The sequence below is a fragment of the Macrobrachium nipponense genome, chromosome 17, assembly GCF_015104395.2.
Source record: "Macrobrachium nipponense isolate FS-2020 chromosome 17, ASM1510439v2, whole genome shotgun sequence".
Lineage (NCBI taxonomy): Eukaryota > Metazoa > Arthropoda > Malacostraca > Decapoda > Palaemonidae > Macrobrachium > Macrobrachium nipponense.
The window spans coordinates 53,635,048-53,656,803 of NC_087210.1; the positions used below are offsets into that span (position 1 = coordinate 53,635,048).

General features: G+C 41.1%; 1 protein-coding gene across 1 annotated transcript in view; it reads right to left on the reverse strand.

The window, feature by feature from the left end:
• Window positions 1–21,756, reverse strand: part of LOC135196230 (transcription factor SPT20 homolog) — a gene marked incomplete in the record, with an annotated part of 603,094 nt that overhangs the window by 281,782 nt on the left and 299,556 nt on the right. The window contains 2 exon segments of the mRNA XM_064222878.1: window positions 4,033–4,203; window positions 21,556–21,655. Of these exon segments, the coding sequence (XP_064078948.1) occupies window positions 4,033–4,203; window positions 21,556–21,655 (271 nt within the window).

Here is a 21,756-nt window from a genome sequence, read left to right on the forward strand (position 1 = left end):
GACAGCGCAGTGGTAGTCCATTGTGTAAACAGGGGAGGGCCTCCAAGTCACGACATCTGAAATCATGTCATGGTAAGCATCTTCTCCCTGGCGGACAAGTTCAGTTGGCACCTCTCCTCCACCCATATAGCTGGAGTAAGAAACGTCATAGCAGATGCTCTATCCCGATCAGTTTCCTCTGGAGTCGGAATGGTCACTGGACAAAAACAGTTCGTTCCAATGGATTTCTTCAGAGAGTTCCAGGTCTACAAGTGGATCTCTTCGCATCCCAAGCGAACCACAAACTCCCATGTTATGTGGCCCCCAACTGGACCCTCTGGCCTATGCCACGGACGCCCTGGCCCTAGACTGGAACAACTGGGAGAAGATTTATGTCTTCCCTCCAGTGAATCTTCTCCTGAAGGTACTGAACAAACTCAGGACATTCACGGGTCAAGTGGCTCTAGTAGCCCCAGACTGGCCGAAGAGCAATTGGTATCCCCATAATTCTGGAACTGGGTGTCTTCGTCCTCTTCGAATTCCCAATCCCAGGCTCTCCCAGTCAGTACAAACGAAGACTGTGTTGCGCTTCCATCAGGAATTCTCAAAAACCCTAACTTTATGGATTTCTTTTATGAAGTTTGCAGCTAAAAGAGATGCGAATATTGATCCTCAAAATATCTCTTCTTGGAATCTGATAAAAGAGATTCAACTTTGAGACAGTATGATGCTGCAGTCAAAAAAACGTTAGCAACCTTCCTGAGAGAATCCAGATATTAGAATCATGACAATCATTCAGCTATATCCTTTTTCAGGTCTTTATTTGAAAAAAAAAGGCTTAGCAGCTAGCACTATTACGGACAAACAAAGTCAGCCTTGAAAAAGATTTTTCAAATTTGGTTTCAATGTAGACTTGACAGACTCCTACTTCTGTCTATTCCCAGGGCTTGCTGCTAGACTTAGACCTTCTGTTAGGCCTACGTCAGTGTCATGGTTCTTAAATGATGTTCTAAAGCTGGCTTCGAAAACTGATAATGACACATGTTCATTTATAATGCTCTTAAGAAAAACTCTATTTTTATTAAGCTTGGCTTCAGGAGCTAGAATTTCAGAAACTGTCGGCATTATCCAGGGATCCGGATCATGTTGAATTTCTTCCCACAGGGGAAGTGCTTTTTTCTCCGGAACGTAGTTTTATAGCAAAGAATGAGATCCTTTGATGAGGTGGGAACCATGGAAGGTTGTACCCCTTCCACAAGATATTTTCTCTTTGCCCAGTATCGACCTTACGAGCCTTTCTGTCCAGGACCTCTCATCCTCATCGGGTCCTCTCTTTAAGAGAGAAAAAGGTGGTACTTTATCTATTAAAGGCATCAGGCAGCAGATCCTGTACTTTATTAAGCAAGCCAATCCTGACTCCTTCCCTAAAGCACATGATGTCAGGGGCAGTAGCCACCTCAATTAACTATTTCCAGCATATGAATTTCGATGACTTGAAAAAAATATACTGGATGGAAATCGCCGACAGTATTTAAACGTCATTACTTAAAGTCTTTGGAAGCTCTGAAATTTTCAGCAGTAGCGGCGGGTAACATAGTTTCCCCCGACTCTGCTTAATCTTTAGTAGAAGATCCAGTCCTCCTTTCTACCTGCCTCACCCAACAGTTCGTCTTTACCTGCCATGTTCCATCTACGTTTACCTTGAGTCTTAGCTGCTCTTATGATGGTCTAGTGGTGCCCCTTATTTTTTTGTCTAGGGATCACTCACAGTTTGATTGGATATAATGATCTCTGAGAGTGATCCCCTTATTTTTTATGCTAGGGGACAACATAGTATTTACCAATGAATTACGGGTTTTGTATATTAAAGTCATATACATTCCTTTTTTATCTTATTATTGAAGTTTGTTCTATTTACATTATTGTTATAATTGCTTTTTGAAGGTTCTTTTGTTACATAATATCTATACACAGATAAACTGATTTCAACATATATTCCATGTAACCCTGTATATATGTTATATTTAAGTTAATTTTAAGAAATATTATTAGCATTAAGTTAAATTTAAGTAATATTTCTGTTTTGTATCAGTGTGTATATGTATATTTATTGGCAATTATATTTCTTTATTTTATGTTATCTTTTATTTGAGACCCTTTTTTGTCTTTTTGTTTTTATTTTTACAATCTTGTGCTATTTCTCTGGTACGATTTCGCGCAGCGACACGAACTGAGCCCAGAAAAGGGATTTTGACGTAAGGAAAAAATCTATTTCTGGGCGATTGGTTCGTGTCGCCAGCGAAATCCCGCCCTGCCCATCCCATCGCTCAAGATTGTATGACTAACTTCAAGGATGGGCCACCAGAGGCGCAGCAGTCGGCAGCATGGGATGGAGTAGTAGTAGTTGCTGCCCACTCTGTGGGTCGGCTCCCCTCTTGTGGGGATTTTGTAGTGGGAGATTTCTATTGGCAAGCGGTTCGTGGTAGTGGTCTCACTCGCCATAGTGTTCATACCGACACCCTCTTGGAGGGTGAGCGAGTCAGTTGTACTGACCTTTTCTTTATTTTATTTATTCTCTGGTATGTGTTAGTACATTTACCTTAGAAATAATGGATTAAAGGATATTTCGCTGGCGGACACGAACCAATCGCCCAGAAATAGATTTTTCCTTCGTCAAAATCCCTTTTCTATGGTGGGTAACTATGGTGGGTAATAGTTACTTGGCAACACTCATCTCTCGAGGCAAAACAAACCAGATTGTCTTATTTGTAAGTGGAAACAATACAAAAATCAAGAAAATTAAACAATTCCAAGCTACCAACTTGGTCTCAATAGCTGCTGAGGAAGTTGCAATGATATCTCTACATATATGTAATAACAATGATAAAAAAAATAAAAAATAATAATAATAAAATTATTGAGAATGATAATGCAATCAAGGGGACGATGACAAATCCTCCTCGTCATCACTGATATCGCTGAAGCGTAGGATGGGTACTAATATCAATTACTAATGAATATAGTTCCCCGTTGGCCGAGTGGACTTCGCGCTCAACTACCAATCCGGTGGTCCAAAGTTCAATTCTCGAGTCAGTCAACGCGGAACCAGAGGAATTTATTTCTGGTGATAGAAATTCATTTCTCGATGTAATGTGGTCGGATCCCACAATAAGCTGTAGGTCCCGTTGCTAGGTAACCAATTGTTTCCTAGCCACATTAAAATATCTAATCCTTCGGACCAGCCCTAGAAGAGCTGTTAATCAGCTCAGTGGTCTGGTAAAACTAAGATATACTCAACTAAACTTACTAATGAATATGTCATCGGCAAGTGGGCAGGGCCAAAGCCAAGCGACGTTTTCCCCATATGCAAACTTCTCTTCAGTGTGGGTGGAGCCTCATGATGTTATAAGTTAACTTCACTATTGCATTCAAAACCCTTGCCCACTATTTTGACGGCTCTGGCATAGGAAACTCACTTTTACTCTGATAAGTACCAGAACTATTAAGCTTAGGTACAAAATAATAATTGCAAAAAATTAGTGTTATAAAATATGCACTTGCCAAATTTCAACTTTATCCGATGCTTTGATAAAAAGTTATTGGCAAAAAAACAGCATTCTATCGGCTCTGAATCCCTCAATACCTAATTCTATTTAATTATGCAACAAGGCTAACAGAATGAGAATACTTCACCAAATTGATAAACAAATACAATCAGAATGATAGCGAATTCCGAACCAAGCTGGTGCTAAAGCTGAAGTACAACCAACCAGCAGAAACAAATTGAGCTCTTTGCCAAGTTCTTCCTCTCTAGTCACCTACCCCAAAACAAACTAGCGAGACCCGCAAATTTAAAATTTTTAGCTGCCAAGTGAGTGAAACTCAAAGTAATGTAATTACTGGGTAAGTTACTTATATAAAAATATACATGGCTACTATATACTGACAAAAGGGATAATGGTACAGTATTATCATTCATCAACTATGAAACTAAATGAAATCTGCTGTAATTTTATTTAATACTAAAAAATAGCGAGTACTATATTTTGGTACCTGTTGTATTGACTGTTGTTGTGGAGCTTGCTGTTGTGCCGGTTGTGCTTGTTGCTGCAGTGCTATTTGCTGTTGGGCAGGCTGTTGTGCCGCTGACTGCTTTAATAATTCTGAATCTTTTTTGTCGCGGGTTCCTTGCATAAATGTTGAGTAAGCAGCCTGACCAGCAACCTACAAGTTGAAGGGAAGAAACACTGACATGGCTACATAGTTTTTCAGTTATTAATGACTAAACAGTTTATTAGTTTGCTTCATATCAGATAGGAAAATACATTGTTCTAAATCATTTTACCTTGGAAAAAAGGTAAACTTATTATTTTACAAAAGTAAAAAACACTTTTTTTTTATATCATATCTTTTTTATACAAAACCCATTAATCATACATATGCCTAATATCATAGTCATAATGTTGACTGTCCAACAGAAGAATATATAAGAAGTCTCATTACACACACATACTCTGGACCCTGAAGAATGTATTAACTAACAATCTAACTTTTTGGAGGGAAACTTAATAAGGCAGTGAGATCTGTGGGACTGGGAGGAAGGTACTTATTATGCTAATTGGATTTGTATTAAATTTTTTTTAAAAAGCAGTTTGTTCCATCACGACTTCATTACTACTTAAGTATGTTGTATATGACTCAACTGCTATTTAGGTGACAGGCCAAGATACTGCAGAAAAAAAGACTATATAATTCTGTTCTTAAGATCTCAAAATTAGGTGAACCACAAAGTTTTGCTGGTATTGACAGAGACACCTTGGTTGCAACTGAGTGGGGATTAGGAAGTCACTTTCAGTAGAGGTTAACAATCACTGGCTATTGAATGAATATCTCAAACCACATAGTGACATCTCTGTAGCAATGCTGACAATGTGTTGAGCCTGAATTCTCCCTTATACTCTATTCTTTGAAATACTTTTAAGCACTGTAACACTTACATCTTTCTCAGTCAAGATATTATAATTAAAATATTTTGTGAATTTATCATTATTTAATATCAAGAATTAAACAGAGAATAATATTCATAAATAAAAAAAATAACAAGATTATTTATTTAATAACTTTGCCTACTTTTTATTGCCAGCTAGTGCTGAACTTATAATTAGATGGATCAATTAACTGAATTAATTAGGGTAAATCTTATTAAATACTTTTTGATCTTGTAAATTATTTACTTATAATTAATGGTCTCTTAAACTCTTTAAACTTAGAAGCTTAATAACTGTTATAGCATTTCTTTGGCTAATCCACTAATCTTCAAACACTGTAAAAACCTATAGGCCTATTTCATTGCCTACTAAGTTTAAATAAGGTTTATCATGATAAACCTGCTTTACAAGTAAATCTGCTTTACAAGCCTTTCATCAAAAATACATGAGAGAGAGAGAGAGAGAGAGAGAGAGAGAGAGAGAGAGAGAGAGAGAGAGAGAGAGAGAGAGAGAGAATGTTTAAATACTGTATACATACAACTGATTATCTGAATGTGCAAGTAATGCACTTATCTCATAAGTATCCCCTCAAAACAACTTCATATTGAATCTGCCAACTTATTTTTAATGAATATGGATGCAAGTGATCCACATAAATTGCATAAACTAAAACCATTAGGGTTTGCCAATAAAGAACAGGAAACAACACACAAACCTATATATGTATATGTATTTCCCCTTGTGGCTCTAAGGTGGCTTACTTAATTATGCCAGGTGTGGCTGCAGGATTACTGATCCTTTCCCTGTTCAGGAATACAGCCTCTAATAACCACCCCATACAAATGGAAACTTCTCAAAAACACATTTCCAAATATACAATAGTACTCACCTTTCAGATGACATGCGACATAGGAAAGGAGTGAGGGTCTGCCTCTTTAAATAGGAACACTATGGTAACTCTCAGCCCATGTAAAGTGGTTTGTGCTGGGGTTTAGGAAAAAAAAACCCATCTGGGATGTTTACCATTGCATCTAGGTAAAACTTGAATGCCTGAACCAGGCGTAACATTGTCCCAGCCAAAGAGATCCCAGTTCGTTACTCCAAGCTTCTGATGCCAAAGTGGTCAAGAAGACTGTCTTCTGGAGAATATGGGTTGTAACTGTATTAGGACCACTAAACTGAGGGGATGACATGAGTCTAGGAATCTTATTCGGGAACCAGGTAATGGGAAACCTTATAGGACCTGACCTTTGCAGTGCTAAAGACCAGAGAAGGTAATTAAGTATTTCTATACTATAACAAATTCCTAATCCACAAAGCAACAGTTCTGACAATGCCGCCTTGTATGCCATCAGTGTTGTAAAGCAAAGTGTTTCACCTTAAAAGATATATAATAATAAGTAAAACTGCTTCAATAGATTTCAACTGGATTCTTAGCAAGGAGATAATCTGACCACATTGTCCAAACAGACTGGTATGTCAGACTGATGAAGTCTGTAGTTTTTGCACTAGGTACTTAGCAATGTTAAATAAATAATTTTCATTGAAGACTAGATTTAAAAATCCACAGATTAAGGTCACGGCTCAAAAAGGAGGAAAGAACAGTGTATGGTAATGGAATCTAATCTCTCGCCAGTTGATGAAGCAAAAGGAACAAATGACTGTTAGGCTAATTCGGGGCCACTACGTAAGTGGTTCCATTGAAAGCTAGTAGAATGTTCAAAGCTTTTGAAATCAGGGACAATGAAGGAAAGATGCATACATCCATTCCAGTCTTGCATGCAGCCCTCATTTGACCCAATGAAGGTTTTTGTGTGTGTTTCAAACCAGTACTCCTAACCTCCGGGGTATGTACTTTATTTACTGTGGGTCCTGGAAAAGATCCCAGAGTGCAGTGGGATAACATTTTGGACAGGTGTGAAATGTGGATTGTCTGTAATGTAGGTCTGTACTCTTTTGTATCGACTGTTCAAACTAAAATGGGGCTCTGCAGTGGAGGCATGCTGTGACTTACTCAGGGTCAGGCCAAGTGGCGCAACTCAGAAAAATGTTCCTGAATCTCCTCTGAATTCTTTTATCATGTAATGTATCTGTAATATCATTGAAAATTCTTTTCTTTCCTGTGATTAATTCTGTCTAGAATCTATTGCTTTAAACAAACAAGTAGAGAATGCGATTCATTTTGTCATACATTACCACAGGTGAAAAAAAAAAAAAAAAAAAAAAAAGCAAAAAAAAAAAAAAAACAAAAAAAAAAAAAAAGAGATGGGGTGTAGGTCCAGACTGGTCTCGACATTATTTCCAAGCTAAAATAAGAGACAGGGTGTAGGTCCTGTGTAAACATGCCCTCGGCCCCATCTACTAACAAAAAAAATAACTAGTACTAAATTTCATTCACAAACAATAAATTTCTGGGCTCAGCTCGTGTCGGCCTATGAAATATCCTTAAGTTCATTATTTCTAGGTAAAATAATCCTAAAATTACCAGAGAAAAAATAAAATCAAGAAAATGTCAGTTAAACTGACTCGCTCACTCTATAAAAGAAGTGTCGGTATGGTAATAGGGGCGAGTGAGATCACTCCCACGAGTCATTTACCATTTAGACCTTCCATCACAAAATCCCCCACCTGAGAGAGCTGATACTAAAGGGTGATGCGACCGCTACTACTACTACTACTGACGCCAAGCGGAGAGCAGCGCCTCTAGCGGTCATCCTTAATATTTAGCTCGACAACGCCAGTTGTAACTTTTTTGACTCGTGTTGTTTTCGCTTCTTGGGATTTATCCTTTCAACGATGGAACGTGCTGCTATCGCTTCGGCTAAGTTAAGTGCCTCATAAGTAATAATTTTTATTTCAGTCTTCCAGGGGGACCAGTATTTTTCCGTTTTTTAGGGTCATATACGGTCTCCCGGTTGACTCGTGGCGGCCATGAGCCGCCTCGTGTTATTAAGATTTCCCGGTCTTCCATACTGGGACATCTTATGCTTATGGGCTCTATTTTACGTTCATCGTCTTATTACATCGTATTTTAGATTTAGGATACACAGCCCATCCCTTTTACTTTTTATCTCTTAGTTTGGTATTTAGGGCTATACTGTGTTTCTTTCGCCCAGCATCCCAGCTCTTGCTCTTCATCGGCTACTGCTGGCTCCGAGTAGTCGACTGCTCTTCGGATCAGTTCGCCTCCTCCTGGGCTTCTTTCTCTTTTACTCAAGTGTCTCTTCTATCTTTTTACGATGTATTTATTATTTATCAGTGTTATTTAGGGTGTTAGGCTAGCCTAGGTGCCTTGTACCATGAGTTGGTACAGTTGGGTTCACGTGGCCCCTCTGTGGTTGTGTTGCTATCGCGTCCTAGGCCACCTCCGATCACGTGTCCCATTAGGCACCTTACCCTCCCCCTTCCCTCCCTTCCACGTGGTAGGGAGGGGTCTGGTAGGGTCTCCTCGGTTGTCATGACAACCACTGTAGCCTCCCTCCCTCTCCCTCCGAGGGGGCCAGAGGAGCCCCATACCAGCTGGGGGCCGGGGCCGGGGTGACCCACTTGTCTCGGGTACCGGGGTACTCGACGGGTAGTAGTTTGGGGGGGGGGGGGGGGTTGGCCACCCCCTCTCTCTCTCTCGGCCGCCGGGATTCCCTCATTTTCCCCCATTCCCTACCCTTCCCCTACCGTAACGGACGGAGCCCCCGCTGAAGCCGGGAGCCCCTTCGGTTAGAGGTCGATCTGGGTCCGCCAGCGGGCGGGGTGGGAATTACTAGTGGTCTATATTGCTTGCCTAGTATATCCTGGTTTCTGCTACCGGAGGAGCTTGCTCCTTACCCGGGCACTCCTCTAGTAGTCGGAAAGAGTCATATCTTATTCTATAAGGATACATACCCTTACTGATACGGTGATTTATTTGTTTATTTATAGTTTTACGTACTATCTCCGTCGTTCTCCGTCGTGGTTTCGTGGGCTCCTCACCACTCCTGGTTGGACCATTTTTCTTGTCTCCGGCGTACGCTGCAGACCCCAACCAACCACCTATCTAACCACACGTATTGCGGCGGAGCACTAGTTTTAATCTAACTTACATACTCCAGCATGCAGCGGAGTCTATGTTAGGCTGTAAGTGTGTACCCCGATACTCATGTATCCCTCCACTTACAGGCTACTAACTGCCAGGATCCAGGCTGTAACGCTGTACTGTACGACCCCTGTGCCCATGAGGAATGCAGGACCCACGCCCCGTGTGCCACTACCCACAACGGGATGATTGTTTGGCACCCTGATGGCAATGCACCCAGTCTGCTATGACCTCGTGAGTCAGCTTTTGGGTGGGGTAAGTAAACTCCTGGACAAATTTCCTGTTATCAATGATTTACCCTTAGTTTTAAGCTCCTTTAAGCCGTATCTCCGCCGTTAGAAGCTTCATATCGCCTTCTTTTTCAGGCTGCCGCCGTGAAAGAAGTCGCCCTAGCAACCCTGAAAGCTTGGGTAGGCGGCTTCGGCAAAAACGCCGCCAAGGGCCAGCCTTACATTTTGGATAAGAAGCTGGCCATTCAGATCTTCCCCGGAGGCAAGGCGACGGGGTACGTTTGTAATAAATACATTTTAGAATTACATAATCTGTAATAAAAACCCATGACCTGAGGTCATTGGCATTAGGAGGGTCCTACGTGACCAAGGCAGATCTAGATTACGCTTTGCGATGTCTGCAGTAGCCTGGTTTAGGTTTGTTTGATATGTCATCATGTTGTATATTGTCTACCTTTTACAACACACCTTCCATTTGAAGCGGTTGACCTGTTAACCTACGCCGGAAACTTGTAACTTCCGAGCCGGCGGACTATGTATGTTTTTATGTGAATTGCTGAGATAGCTAATGTTTCGCTATCAACGTGATGCTTGAATATGGCAGTTCATTCCTATCGATCAAATGTAACGGTCTCACGACCGAATTGTCTCTCTTGTTATGGAGTTACAGAATAAAGTTGTTGTACTATTTCCAACTTATCCGTTTGAATCATCTCCTTTAATTTAAGAAGAACCACTCTACTAAGATATCACATAGGAGAAAGAAGGAACCAGAAATACTTACGAATGACAATCGTAAGGAAAAACAAACAGTCTTTCGCAAAAGCGAAAAGACTAAAATTTGGTGGCAGCGGTGGGATAGAAGAATAAGATTAACAAGACCCATATCAGCCGACCAAGGAACTGCAATAACCAACTTCCACCTATAAATCAATACTAAACAGAGGAAACGGGATCTTCAATCAACGCAACATTTTATGAAGACGAAGATATGTTCTTCATCGAGAAGAATACAAGCATCAACATCGACGATTGAGTGACTTGTCACATATCTCCGAGAATCAACACCGGACGAGAGCAGCATCGAACATCAACAGAAAGAAGAAAACACATAAAGAAAACAACGCGCGATCACTAGCAAGGACGCAAAGAGTAGGCCAAGAGGAAGCAACGCGAGGAAGGAGGCTGTGACGTCATCAATCTTGGACTTCTTCATGCAACGTGAGGCAGAGAGGAGACCGTGACGTCATCACGACTTCCGACACGAAGACGACAGGAAACTGTGACGTCATCCCATGTCAACAATCCTTCAGCATATCACCCAGAGTCTAATGGGCTAGTGGAAAGGGCAAATCGTAAGGTTTTAAACATTTTAAGGGTCACCTTAGGGCGGGGCAGACCCCAACTGGGACATTGCCATACCTGCGGTACTAAGCACACTTAATCACTCGTATCATGTGTCTATTAAAATGACACCGCACGAGGCACTGTACGGTATCCCAGCTAGAACACCTTTCCATGTATTAACGCCTACAACTAATTTATCAAATCCTCTAAAGGATGTTTATGGGATGCAAGCATAAGTCGGATATACTATACTTCGTAAGAATCTAGAAGAAGCACAAATTATAATGAAAAGAAATCATGATAAAATATGCTAAGCCAACTAGAACATATGCCGTGGGCGATCAGGTATACATACAAGTTATCGTACGTAAAGGTTTAAAGTTATAAACTGACACCTAAGTTTGAAGGCCCGTTTAACATTTTAGAAACATTAACAGCCAATAGATTTAGGGTTCAAAAAAAATGTATCCAAAACCCACTGATATGAGAATAGTTCCATGGCACATATCAGAATCTAAAAGAAAGGTAGATGGAGTGAGGGAAAAAATGGTTGTATTTAAGAAACTTGTATAATAATTTATATATATATATATATATATCAATCATATTTGTATGTAAACATATTCTTTTATCAAATAATATCGATCAGATTATGGAAGTTCAACATTTGCTGGCTACGTTAGCTTACTATAGTTCGAAAATAGATCATATCCGTGTGAAAATATCACATTTTATTGAGAAATCAAAAGACTATGTAGAAGCTATTACGTTAGCGACAAAGGGTGTGTTATCTCCACACCTCATGCCTATTAAAGATCTGACGTTAACTTTGGAGAACGGACAGGAGAAACTAGGTTATATTCCTTTATTAGACGCCCATAAAGTAGAGTTCTATTATAGCCTAATATCAGTCAGCGTGAAAAATTATAGGATTATGATCACCATACCTTTTGATTCTTCCGATGCTTGGCAATCATACAAAATAGCACCGTTTCCTACTTTCATGACGAATAACTCAAGTCCAGTAATATCCAATTTGACGGGGCATGTTCTGATTTCTTCTGATAGGAAATCATTTACAGTCATTAAAGACTTAGATAAACTCACTCACTGTTCAGAAGCCATGAATAATAACATTTGTACAGCTGACTCTTTTGAATTCTATCCTATATCAATGGATTCATGTGAGTTAGGCATACACGCGAAGGTTGTCTGAGGAAACTTTATCCCTTTTACAGTAATAAGTTCAATTACAGAATGAATAATGGCTCCTGGATCCGATACGACAAAGACGGTTTCCACGTCGTATGCCCGGACGGGACCACCGCCCATTCCCCAATCTTTGTAGCAGCTGATGGTTGTACGGGGACATCTACAAACTACACCGTCAGAGGGGTCAACACGATAATACGTGAGAAGGCGTATTTTGCGAACTATACTTGGGCTCTACATTATCCCATCACTACCTCTCCCATACAACGCGCGGGTGCTCATTGTTTGACGCAACTGGCTGAGATGAACCACGCATCACCGACTTATGCAGGTGGAGAAAATCTTCGTTACTACGTTCTGCTGGCCGTGTTCAGCGTGACGGCCATATTGGTTATCGCCGTCAACATCTTTGCTTGGCGTAGGCTGAGGCGTACACAGAAGGATCTCCAAGGAAACGTATTGTCCCGTCCAGATGACGTACCCGTTACACTCAAGGCGTTTGAGTTCAGGGCCGCTTGAAACTGGCCATTTCATTTGGTGCCTAGGAAAATTGTCTGGAATTGTGTTGTGTGTGAAAAGCGGTCTGTATGCTGGCAAAATGTAGGACAAGAAAGACTCACGCCTTTGCATTTGAACAGTTAAAGTATCTCCCGGGCACCTAATAAAATATTATAGCCCAATATATATACATTAATATACTCCTAAAGGTATTTTTCGGGCACCTAATAAAATATACCAGCCCTATATATTAATCTGTGCACAATTATACTATTATACAATTATACTATTATACAATTGTACCATTATTTTTACCTATTACCATAATCTATCAGTAACCACTATTCTTAATCAGGTTACCTATTATCATAATAATCACTGGTCTACATTTTGTTTAACCTTTTGCGATTTTTTTACCTGTATTTGATTTTTGTGTACCTTTTTGCTTATTTTTGGGTACCTAATTCATTAATTTTACCAAACATTGGATCTAGATTTTCCCATGCCATTTTAATCTTTGTTTATGAATATGTCCAAAAGGGTATGTAACAGAACCTTTTTATGCATTTAATCACTTGTTATGTTTATACCTAAACATATGTTACGAGCACGCTCCTAAGAAACCATGTTTAAAGTAACTTTTGTTATTCAAGGCTTGAATGGTAGCTGTCCGAGCCTAATGTAATAAATACATTTTAGAATTACATAATCTGTAAATAAACACCCATGACCTGAGGTCATTGGCATTAGGAGGGTCCTACGTGACCAAAGCAGATCTAGATTACGCTATGCGATGTCTTGCAGTAGCCCTGGTTTAGGTTTAGGTTTGTTTTGCTATGTCATCATGTTGTATATTGTCTACCTTTTTACAACACACCTTCCATGGGAAGTGGTTGACCTGTTAACCTACGCCGGAAACTTGTAACTTCCGAGCCGGCGGACTACGTATGTTTTTATGTGAATCGCTGAGATAGCTAATGTTTCGCTATCAACGTGATGCTCGAATATGGCAATTCATTCCTATCGATCAAATGTAACGGTCTCACGACCGAACTGTCTCTCTTGTTATGGAGTTACAGAATAAAGTTGTTGTACTATTTCCAATTTATCCGTTTGAATCATCTCCTTTAATTTAAGAAGAACCACTCTACTAAGATATCACACATAGGAGAAAGAAGGAACCAGAAATACTTACGAATGACAGTCGTAAGGAAAAACAAACAGTCTTTCGCAAAAGCGAAAAGACTAAAACGTTGACCCCATCTCAGCAGCCCCACTCATAGCTTCCATCCAGCAGGAGGTGCAGCAGGCGTTTGGTTCCGTTTTGACACAGGAGCCTGTTCCAGACGTCGCAAACCTGGATTAATCTTGAGCCAATGGCGGTAGGTGCGGAGGATTTGTTGGTTGAGGTAGGTGTTTCGGGCGCTCAAGGTCTACCCTTGAGCGCTCCTGGATCTTCTTCCCCTGTCCCTTCTTCTTCCTCTTTTCAAGGCTTCACGGGATCTGAGATCCCTTCGCGTTCACCCGCTCTCTCTGTATCCCCGAAAGTGAAGGGACAGAGAGAACAGGAGACCCTCCATAAGACGACTTCCAAAAAGTCGTCGTCTTCTTCGGCTAGGAAGTCTACGACATCCTACGCCGACGCGGTGAAGACTAAGCCTAGCTCTTCTCACTCGAAGAGCTCAAGAAGCAAGGCTTCTAAGGAGAAGGCCCGCGCTCCCGCCGAGCCAATGCCTTCTCCGGCATCTACCGGATCCACTCCGGTAACTCCTGTTGGGGTGGCAGGACCTAGTGCTTTTGATCCCACCACTTTCTCAGCAGGAGTTTTGCAACAAGTGGGAGAGATGGTTGGCTATCTCGGTACGAGATTTGAGCAAATGTTTGCTCAACTTTCTAGTACCATCAACCAATCTGGTCAATCAATCCAAGACCTCTCTAACCGTGTTAGAGAACATGATGACCGTTTCGCTGGCCTTACTCAGGCCCCTCAAGCGAACTCCCCTGTGGCAGGTACTGGTCTACTCCAGCTACCTCCTTATGAATCCCTACCAGCCTTCTCTATGGATAACCCTTGGAGGGTGGCAGCTTATGCCCCCTTCAAGGATGGCATGATCTCCATTCCAGAGTGTGGAACAAGAAGGATTGAGGACTTCGAGTTCTACCCCCCCGGACTGACTCAGCCTTTCATAGGGTATGCTAGACTGATGGTAACAGCTCTCAATAGAGAGGATAAAATCTCTAGAGAGACTGTGCTTTATAGTAGGGATCATGCACAGAGGGAATGGGTTCACTGCCTGGAGGATTGGGATTGTACCAATACCAAACTCCAGGCATTCAAGAGCCCTTTCACTATCTTTGCCACGGAGGAGGAGGCTTCTCTTCCTTTTGCAACTAAGATAGTGGAAGCGACTCTCCAAGCCGTCCTTAAAGACGAACCCATGCCACAATTGAGAGAGGCGGAATCAACATCTCCGCTCTTTCCTTCCTTCGGAGAACTGTGGGAGAACCTGCCTGCCACTTTCTCAGTAGGTAAGCTGAAACCAGACTGTGCAATGGACCAGTTTGGCGAGAAGCTCCCGAGACTGCCTGATAGCCTTATTCAGGCAGAATTCGACGCCCGTACGAGATTTGGGAGATCACTTAACTCCCTTATCATCACGGAGATGGCTGCTCTTTCTTATGCTACTGAACCACTTTTCAAAATACTGGCTAAATCTCAGCTCCAGTTCGTTTTCAAGCTGATGCCTTCGACTTCTTTTCGGCTAGAAGGAATTGTCGAAAGCATGTATTGCAGGAAGCAACTATTAGGCACGAGCCTAATAGGCTTCTAGCCTCCAGCATGTGGGGTGCGGACCTCTTGCCAGAAGCTTCTGTGAATGTGCATCACGAGGCTGCTAGGCTTAACCAGAGCCTTAGAGCCAGGTGGGGTATCTCTTCCAAAAGGAAGCAAGAGAGCGCCCCTGCTGCTGGTAAGAAATTGAAGAAAACTGGTAGGAGGTTCCAACCATACCAGAAACAGCAGCAACAACAGCACTTCGTCCAAGCTGTCCCAGTTACACAACAGGGGCAGCCTTCGACTTCTAAGCAGACACAACCCATTCTCCTGTTGTCTCCTCAGAACCAGCCCTCGACCTCATACACCGTCTCGCCAGCTTTCAACTCAATGTATGAGAACCAAGCCTTCCCAACCTTCAACAGGTTCTCTAGGGGAAGCAGAGCGAGGGGTCACTTTCGCCGACGAGGTACAGGAAGAGCTGCAAGAGGCAAGCACTTCAGAGGAGGGCGCGGAGGTCAACCCGCTCAACAGCAGTGAGGCTCCCCAGGTAGGAGGGAGGCTGTTCCTCTTCCGTCACAGGTGGGGGTTTCAGCAAATGGGCAAGCAGGGCATCGTGTTTCCAAAGGATTGGGTTGGAGTTGGAATCAAAGATCCTCCTCCAAACAAGTCATTCTATTATATACCATCAAAGGAGTTGACAGATTATGCGGAGGAACTCCTTCAGAAAGGAGCTATTGCGAGAGTCAAGCATCTAAAATTTCAAGGGCGCTTGTTCTGCTGCCAAAAGAAAGGCTCAACAAAAATAAGGGTGGGGTAATGCTTAGACATTTTGTCAAAGCTAAACTACTTTGCATTCGTTTGCGACAAGTTCAAAATGCTGACCATCTCGCAGGTACGACCTACTTCCCCGTGGGGCCGTCACCACCTCTATCGATCTTACAGACGCATACTATCATATCCCTATAGAGAGACATTCGTCCATGCCTAGGCTTCCCAAACCTTAGGAAATCAAAAAAGTCCTTCAAAGTGATGCCCTTGGTCTGAATGTAGCCCCCAGGGTATTCACAAAAATAGCAGAAGTGGTAGTTCAACAATTTGAGAACACAAGGGATAATGGTAGTAGCGTACCCTCCGACAATTGTTGATCTGGGCACCAACTGTCGAGGAACTACCTCAAAGCCAAAGAAGGTAGTGCAATTTCTGGAACATCTGGGGTTCCAGATAAACAAAACGAAATCCAGACTCACTCCGGAGTCTCGTTTTCAGTGTTCTAGGAATCCAATGGGATTTATCCTCCCACAATCTGTCAATTCCAGTGGTCAAAAGGAAAGAAATAGCCAAGTCTGCGAGGCAATTTCTCAAAAGCAACAAGCTTCAAGGAGAAACAGGAAAGAAATCCTAGGTTCCCTTCAGTTTGCCTCAGTGACAGACATCCTTCTGAAAGCAAGACTGAAAGATATAAATCGAGTTTGGCGGTCAAGAGCAAACGCCAAGTCTCGGGACAAGTTGTCAGTGATCCCACAGATCCTTCGCAACCAGCTCCGTCCATGGACAAAAGTGAAGAACCTTGCCAAATTGGTACCCCTTCAATATCCCCTTCCGGTGTTAACCATTCACTTGGATGCCTCCCTGTCCGGTTGGGGGGGATATTCTCAATTCAAGCAAGTTCAGGGGACTTGGTCCGTTCAATTCCGCCAGCTCCACATAAACGTTCTGGAAGCAATGGCAGTATTTCTTACCCTGAAGAGACTCCTTCCCCCAAAGAAGTCTCATCTAAGACTAGTTTTGGACAGTGCAGTAGTAGTACATTGCATCAACAGAGGAGGGTCCAAATCCAAACACGTGAATCATGTCATGATAGCCATCTTTGCTCTAGCAAACAAGCACAAATGGCATCTATCTGCCACCCACTTGGCAGGGGTAAGAAATGTGATAGCGGACGCACTGTCCCGGTCAGTCCCTCTGGAGTCAGAATGGTCCCTAGACGACAGGTCATTCCAGTGGATATGCCAGAGAGTCCCCGGTCTCCAAGTAGATCTTTTCGCCTCACAAGCGAACCACAAGCTCCCTTGCTATGTGGCCCCCAACCTGGACCCTCTGGCTTATGCCACGGATGCCCTGTCGTTGGACTGGAATCAATGGAAGAAAATCTATGTATTTCCTCCAGTGAATCTTCTTTTGAAAGTTCTGAGCAAACTGAGGACTTTCAAGGGACTAGTAGCTCTGATTGCTCCAGATTGGTCAAAAAGCAACTGGTATCCTCTGCTTCTGGAGTTGGGTCTCCGACCTCAACGGATTCCCAACCCCAAGCTGTCGCAAACAGTACAAATGAGGACTGTGTTCGCTTCCTCAGGAATTCTTCAGACCCTAACTTTATGGACTTCATGAAGTTTGCGGCTAAAAACGATGCTAACATTGATCCACAAAACATCCTCTTTCTGGAATCAGATAAAAGGGAGTCAACTATTAGACAATATGACTCAGCTGTTAAAAAGTTAGCATCCTTCCTGAAAGAATCAGACACTACAACCATGACAGTTAACTTAGCTATATCCTTTTTCAGATCCTTGTTTGAAAAAGGCTTAGCAGCTAGCACCATAACTACTAATAAATCGGCTTTGAAGAAAATCTTTCAGTTAGGTTTCCAAATAGACTTAACAGAATCTTACTTTACGTCTATTCCCAAAGCCTGTGCTAGACTTAGACCTTCTCAAAGGCCTACTTCAGTTTCATGGTTCTTAAATGATGTCCTCAAAAACTAGCCTCAGATACTGACAACTCGTCTTGCACATTCATAATGCTACTTAGAAAGACATTATTTTGTTAAGCCTGGCTTCAGGAGCCAGAATTTCAGAACTGTCGGCTCTATCCAGAGATGCGGTCATGTAAAGAATTTCTCCCCCCTCAGAGAAGTCTACTTTCTCCGGATCGCAGCTTTTTTAGCTAAAAATGAGGATCCCCTTGCAAGGTGGGCTCCTTGGAAAGTCATCCCCACTTCCGCAAGATCCTTCTCTTTGCCCCAGTCTCAACTTTTAAGAGCCTTTCTATCTCGTACATCCTCTAGATCCTCAGGTCCTCTCTTTATGAGAGAAAAAGGTGGCACTTTATCAGTGAAAGGAATCAGACAACAGATCCTTTACTTCATTAAACAAGCCAACCCTGAATCATTTCCAAAAGCACATGATATCAGAGGAGTAGCTACCTCAATTAATTATTTTCAACATATGAATTTTGAGGATCTTAAAAAGTATACTGGATGGAAATCACCGACAGTCTTTAAACGTCATTACCTGAAGTCCTTGGAATCTTTAAAATTTCAGCAGTAGCAGCGGGAAACATAGTTTCCCCTGATGCTGCACAGTAGTTGTAGTATAAGATCCAGGTCTCCTTTCTACCTACCTCGTCCAACATGCCTCACCCTACTGCTATGCTCTTCGTGATACTCTAGCCTTAGCCGCTAGGATCTTATTGGTGGACTGCCCCTTATTTTTTTGCTAGGGGCACCCACATTGTATGCATATAATGTGCTTCAGTGTTTCTACCCTTATTTTTATGCTAGGGTAGAACACAATGAGTTTGTATATTTTGTAAATAATTATTAGATTTAGTCAATCTTTGTATACTGTTCTGATTACCATTATAATATTATGTACTACCATTATCTAGTATAAGCTAATTTTAAATACTTAATATTAATATGGTATAATTGACCTACCATTATCTAGTATAATCTAATTTTAAGTACTTTTTGTTAATATGGTGTAATGAGTTTTTGATTCACTTATATTATATACTCAATTCTTTTTACAATTTTGTTATCATTTTGTCCTTTTATTTCCATCTTGTCTGTTTCTCTGGTACTATTTCATAGGCCGACACGAGCTGAGCCCAGAAAAGGGATTTTGACGAAGGAAAAATCTATTTCTGGGTGATTGGCTCGTGTCGCCCTATGAAACCCACCCTGTTTTTTCTTTACCCACCCTGCAGGACAAGATGTACATCTATTAAGGATGACCGCTAGAGGCGCTGCTCTCCGCTTGGCGTCAGTAGTAGTAGTAGTAGTGGTCACATCACCCTTTAGTATCAGCTCTCTCAGGTGGGGGATTTTGTGATGGAAGGTCTAAATGGTAAATGACTCGTGGTAGTGATCTCACTCGCCCCTATTACAATACCGACACTTCTTTTATAGAGTGAGCGAGTCAGTTTAACTGACATTTTCTTGATTTTATTTTTTCTCTGGTAATTTTAGGATTATTTTACCTAGAAATAATGAACTTAAGGATATTTCATAGGGCGACACGAGCCAATCACCCAGAAATAGATTTTTCCTTTGTCAAAATCCCTTATTTAGGTAAGTGATATTTTGACTTGAAAACACTTTGTATAACATAAAATAACCTTGTGTTTTCAAGTCGAAATATCACTTACCTAAATATATATTGTTTGTGAACGAAATTTAGTTATGTTTTTCGTTAGTAGATGGGCCCGAGGGCATGTTTACACAAGACCTACACCCTGTCTCTTATTTTGGCTTGGAAATAAAGTTGAAACCAGTCTGGACCTACACCCCATCTTTTTTTTTTTTTTTACCTGTGGTAATGTATGACAAATGAATCACATATCTTGAGATTCCCTTGTGCTAACTAGAAGCAAGAAAGCTGCTCTGATTTAAGTTCAATACAGCAAAACAAACCTACCTTGCATTCGCCCACAGCTGATTTCCAAACTATAACCTTGATTGCTATGTTTGTATTTTATAATACAAACAATTAGTAACATGATAATACATATATTACTGGATGCAGTGAAGTAAAGCATAACTTTTTAAAAGATCCATGGATAAGATGCATATTCATTATGTTTGTATTTTATCATATGATACTAATATGTGATTATTACATACTCTAAATTTTCTATCTCGGGTATGATGCGACCCCCTTATAATTAACTCCAAAATTAGGTCTTCAAAAGTTGCATGATATGCCAGTATATATGGTATAATCATGTTGTTGCCTTGTAAATTCTCCCCAGTATGTATTGTTATGTTATTGTAGCAGTACTGTACATATGTAAATACTTTGTGGTCAAATAATGTATGTTCAGAATTCGCAAAAGTATGATACTAGAGTTATGGCACCATAACATACCTAACAGAGGCGCCATTAACACGTTATCAGCACCATTAACTGAAACTTGGCGCCATAAGTGTCGAGTTTTGGTTAATGGCGGTCTTTGCTTATCAGCACCCTGCCAAGAACGGAACCCCACTGATAACTGGGGAGAGCCACGAAGAGAGGTGACACACTCCAGACAGCCCCATCTATCAACTGTCTATATACAGTCTCAAGTATAAAGGAATTCACCTCTCTGCAAAGAATCCATCTTCAAAGCTGGTGACTATGGAAGGTATCACAATAACATAAGACTCAACTGAGATAGATGTTTGCAAATACAATGAAGAGACCATTCTGAGGTCATCACCTGATAATCCCTACTGATGGAATCAGCAAAGACAAAATTAATTCTTGTTTCAAGCTGATGTTCTAAAGAGATCCATCCTTGCCTTCAGTAATGTACCATCTCTTCAGCTTGTCTCTATGATGCAATATGGCTTTCTTGCTTAGAAAAGCTATTAATAATGGACTACATTTTTGTCCTGCAGAAGGCCTTCACTCTCATATAAGTACAATCTGATTAAGTTTGGGCTTTGGATTGATAGCACTATTAAAACAGATTTTTTATCAACCATCTTAAATAATCAGCAACAGATTGTAATTTTTTTTAACTACACTAGACAAGAAACTACAGCCTACATGACATGCATCAGCTAGGAAGCTTGTAGAGGTAGAAGAGTGGCAATCCACATTAGACGAAAAGGTGAGGTAAGCGGAAAGGGGAAGATGAAAGAGGCAGATATCCCTGAGATAGGAGGAAGAGGTGGACTAGCTTCTCCAACAAATATCTTGAAATATTTTTTCTCACCCTTATGGTGGATTCTTATTGGTTAGTCAGGTAGCATATTTCTTCCCTCAGTCCTTTTAATTTTCCCCTTCCACTTACCTCATAATTTTATGTAATATAAGCTGCTACTCTTCTCATTCTACAAGCTACCAGGGCTTAACGAATGACCAACACTAAAAAATCATATATGTATTCTCAAGTGGATTGATGAAAATGGCTGGTTCAGGTATAGAACTTTGACAAGATACTACTACACCAGTTGTAAAACTGCTTGGTTTTCATAGAATATGAGTTTAATACAAATAATTGTGGTTGCATTTAGACAGGGTGGTACTTTTTACTGTTTCTTTAAGACTCTGAAATATAAATTAATGGGCAGAATTACTTACAACACTGAAACTGCTAGTCTTCTCTAATTAAGATTACACATTAATAAATAGAAATTCAACCTTAAAAGTCATACCTAAACCAAGAATTCAAAACCTTATTACATACTTTATGAGTGATCTTGACACTTTTCCTCCAATCTTCTGTGAAGATCTCTTTGAACTGCTGTATGTAACGACATACCTGCTGCTGCGTCCCAAGTTTAAATCTGGAATAAAGATTATAATTAATACTGAAGTGTACTATACATTAGATTTGGCACACTAGTTTAATCACATCTACATACATACAAAGATTTCACTGTCTCTT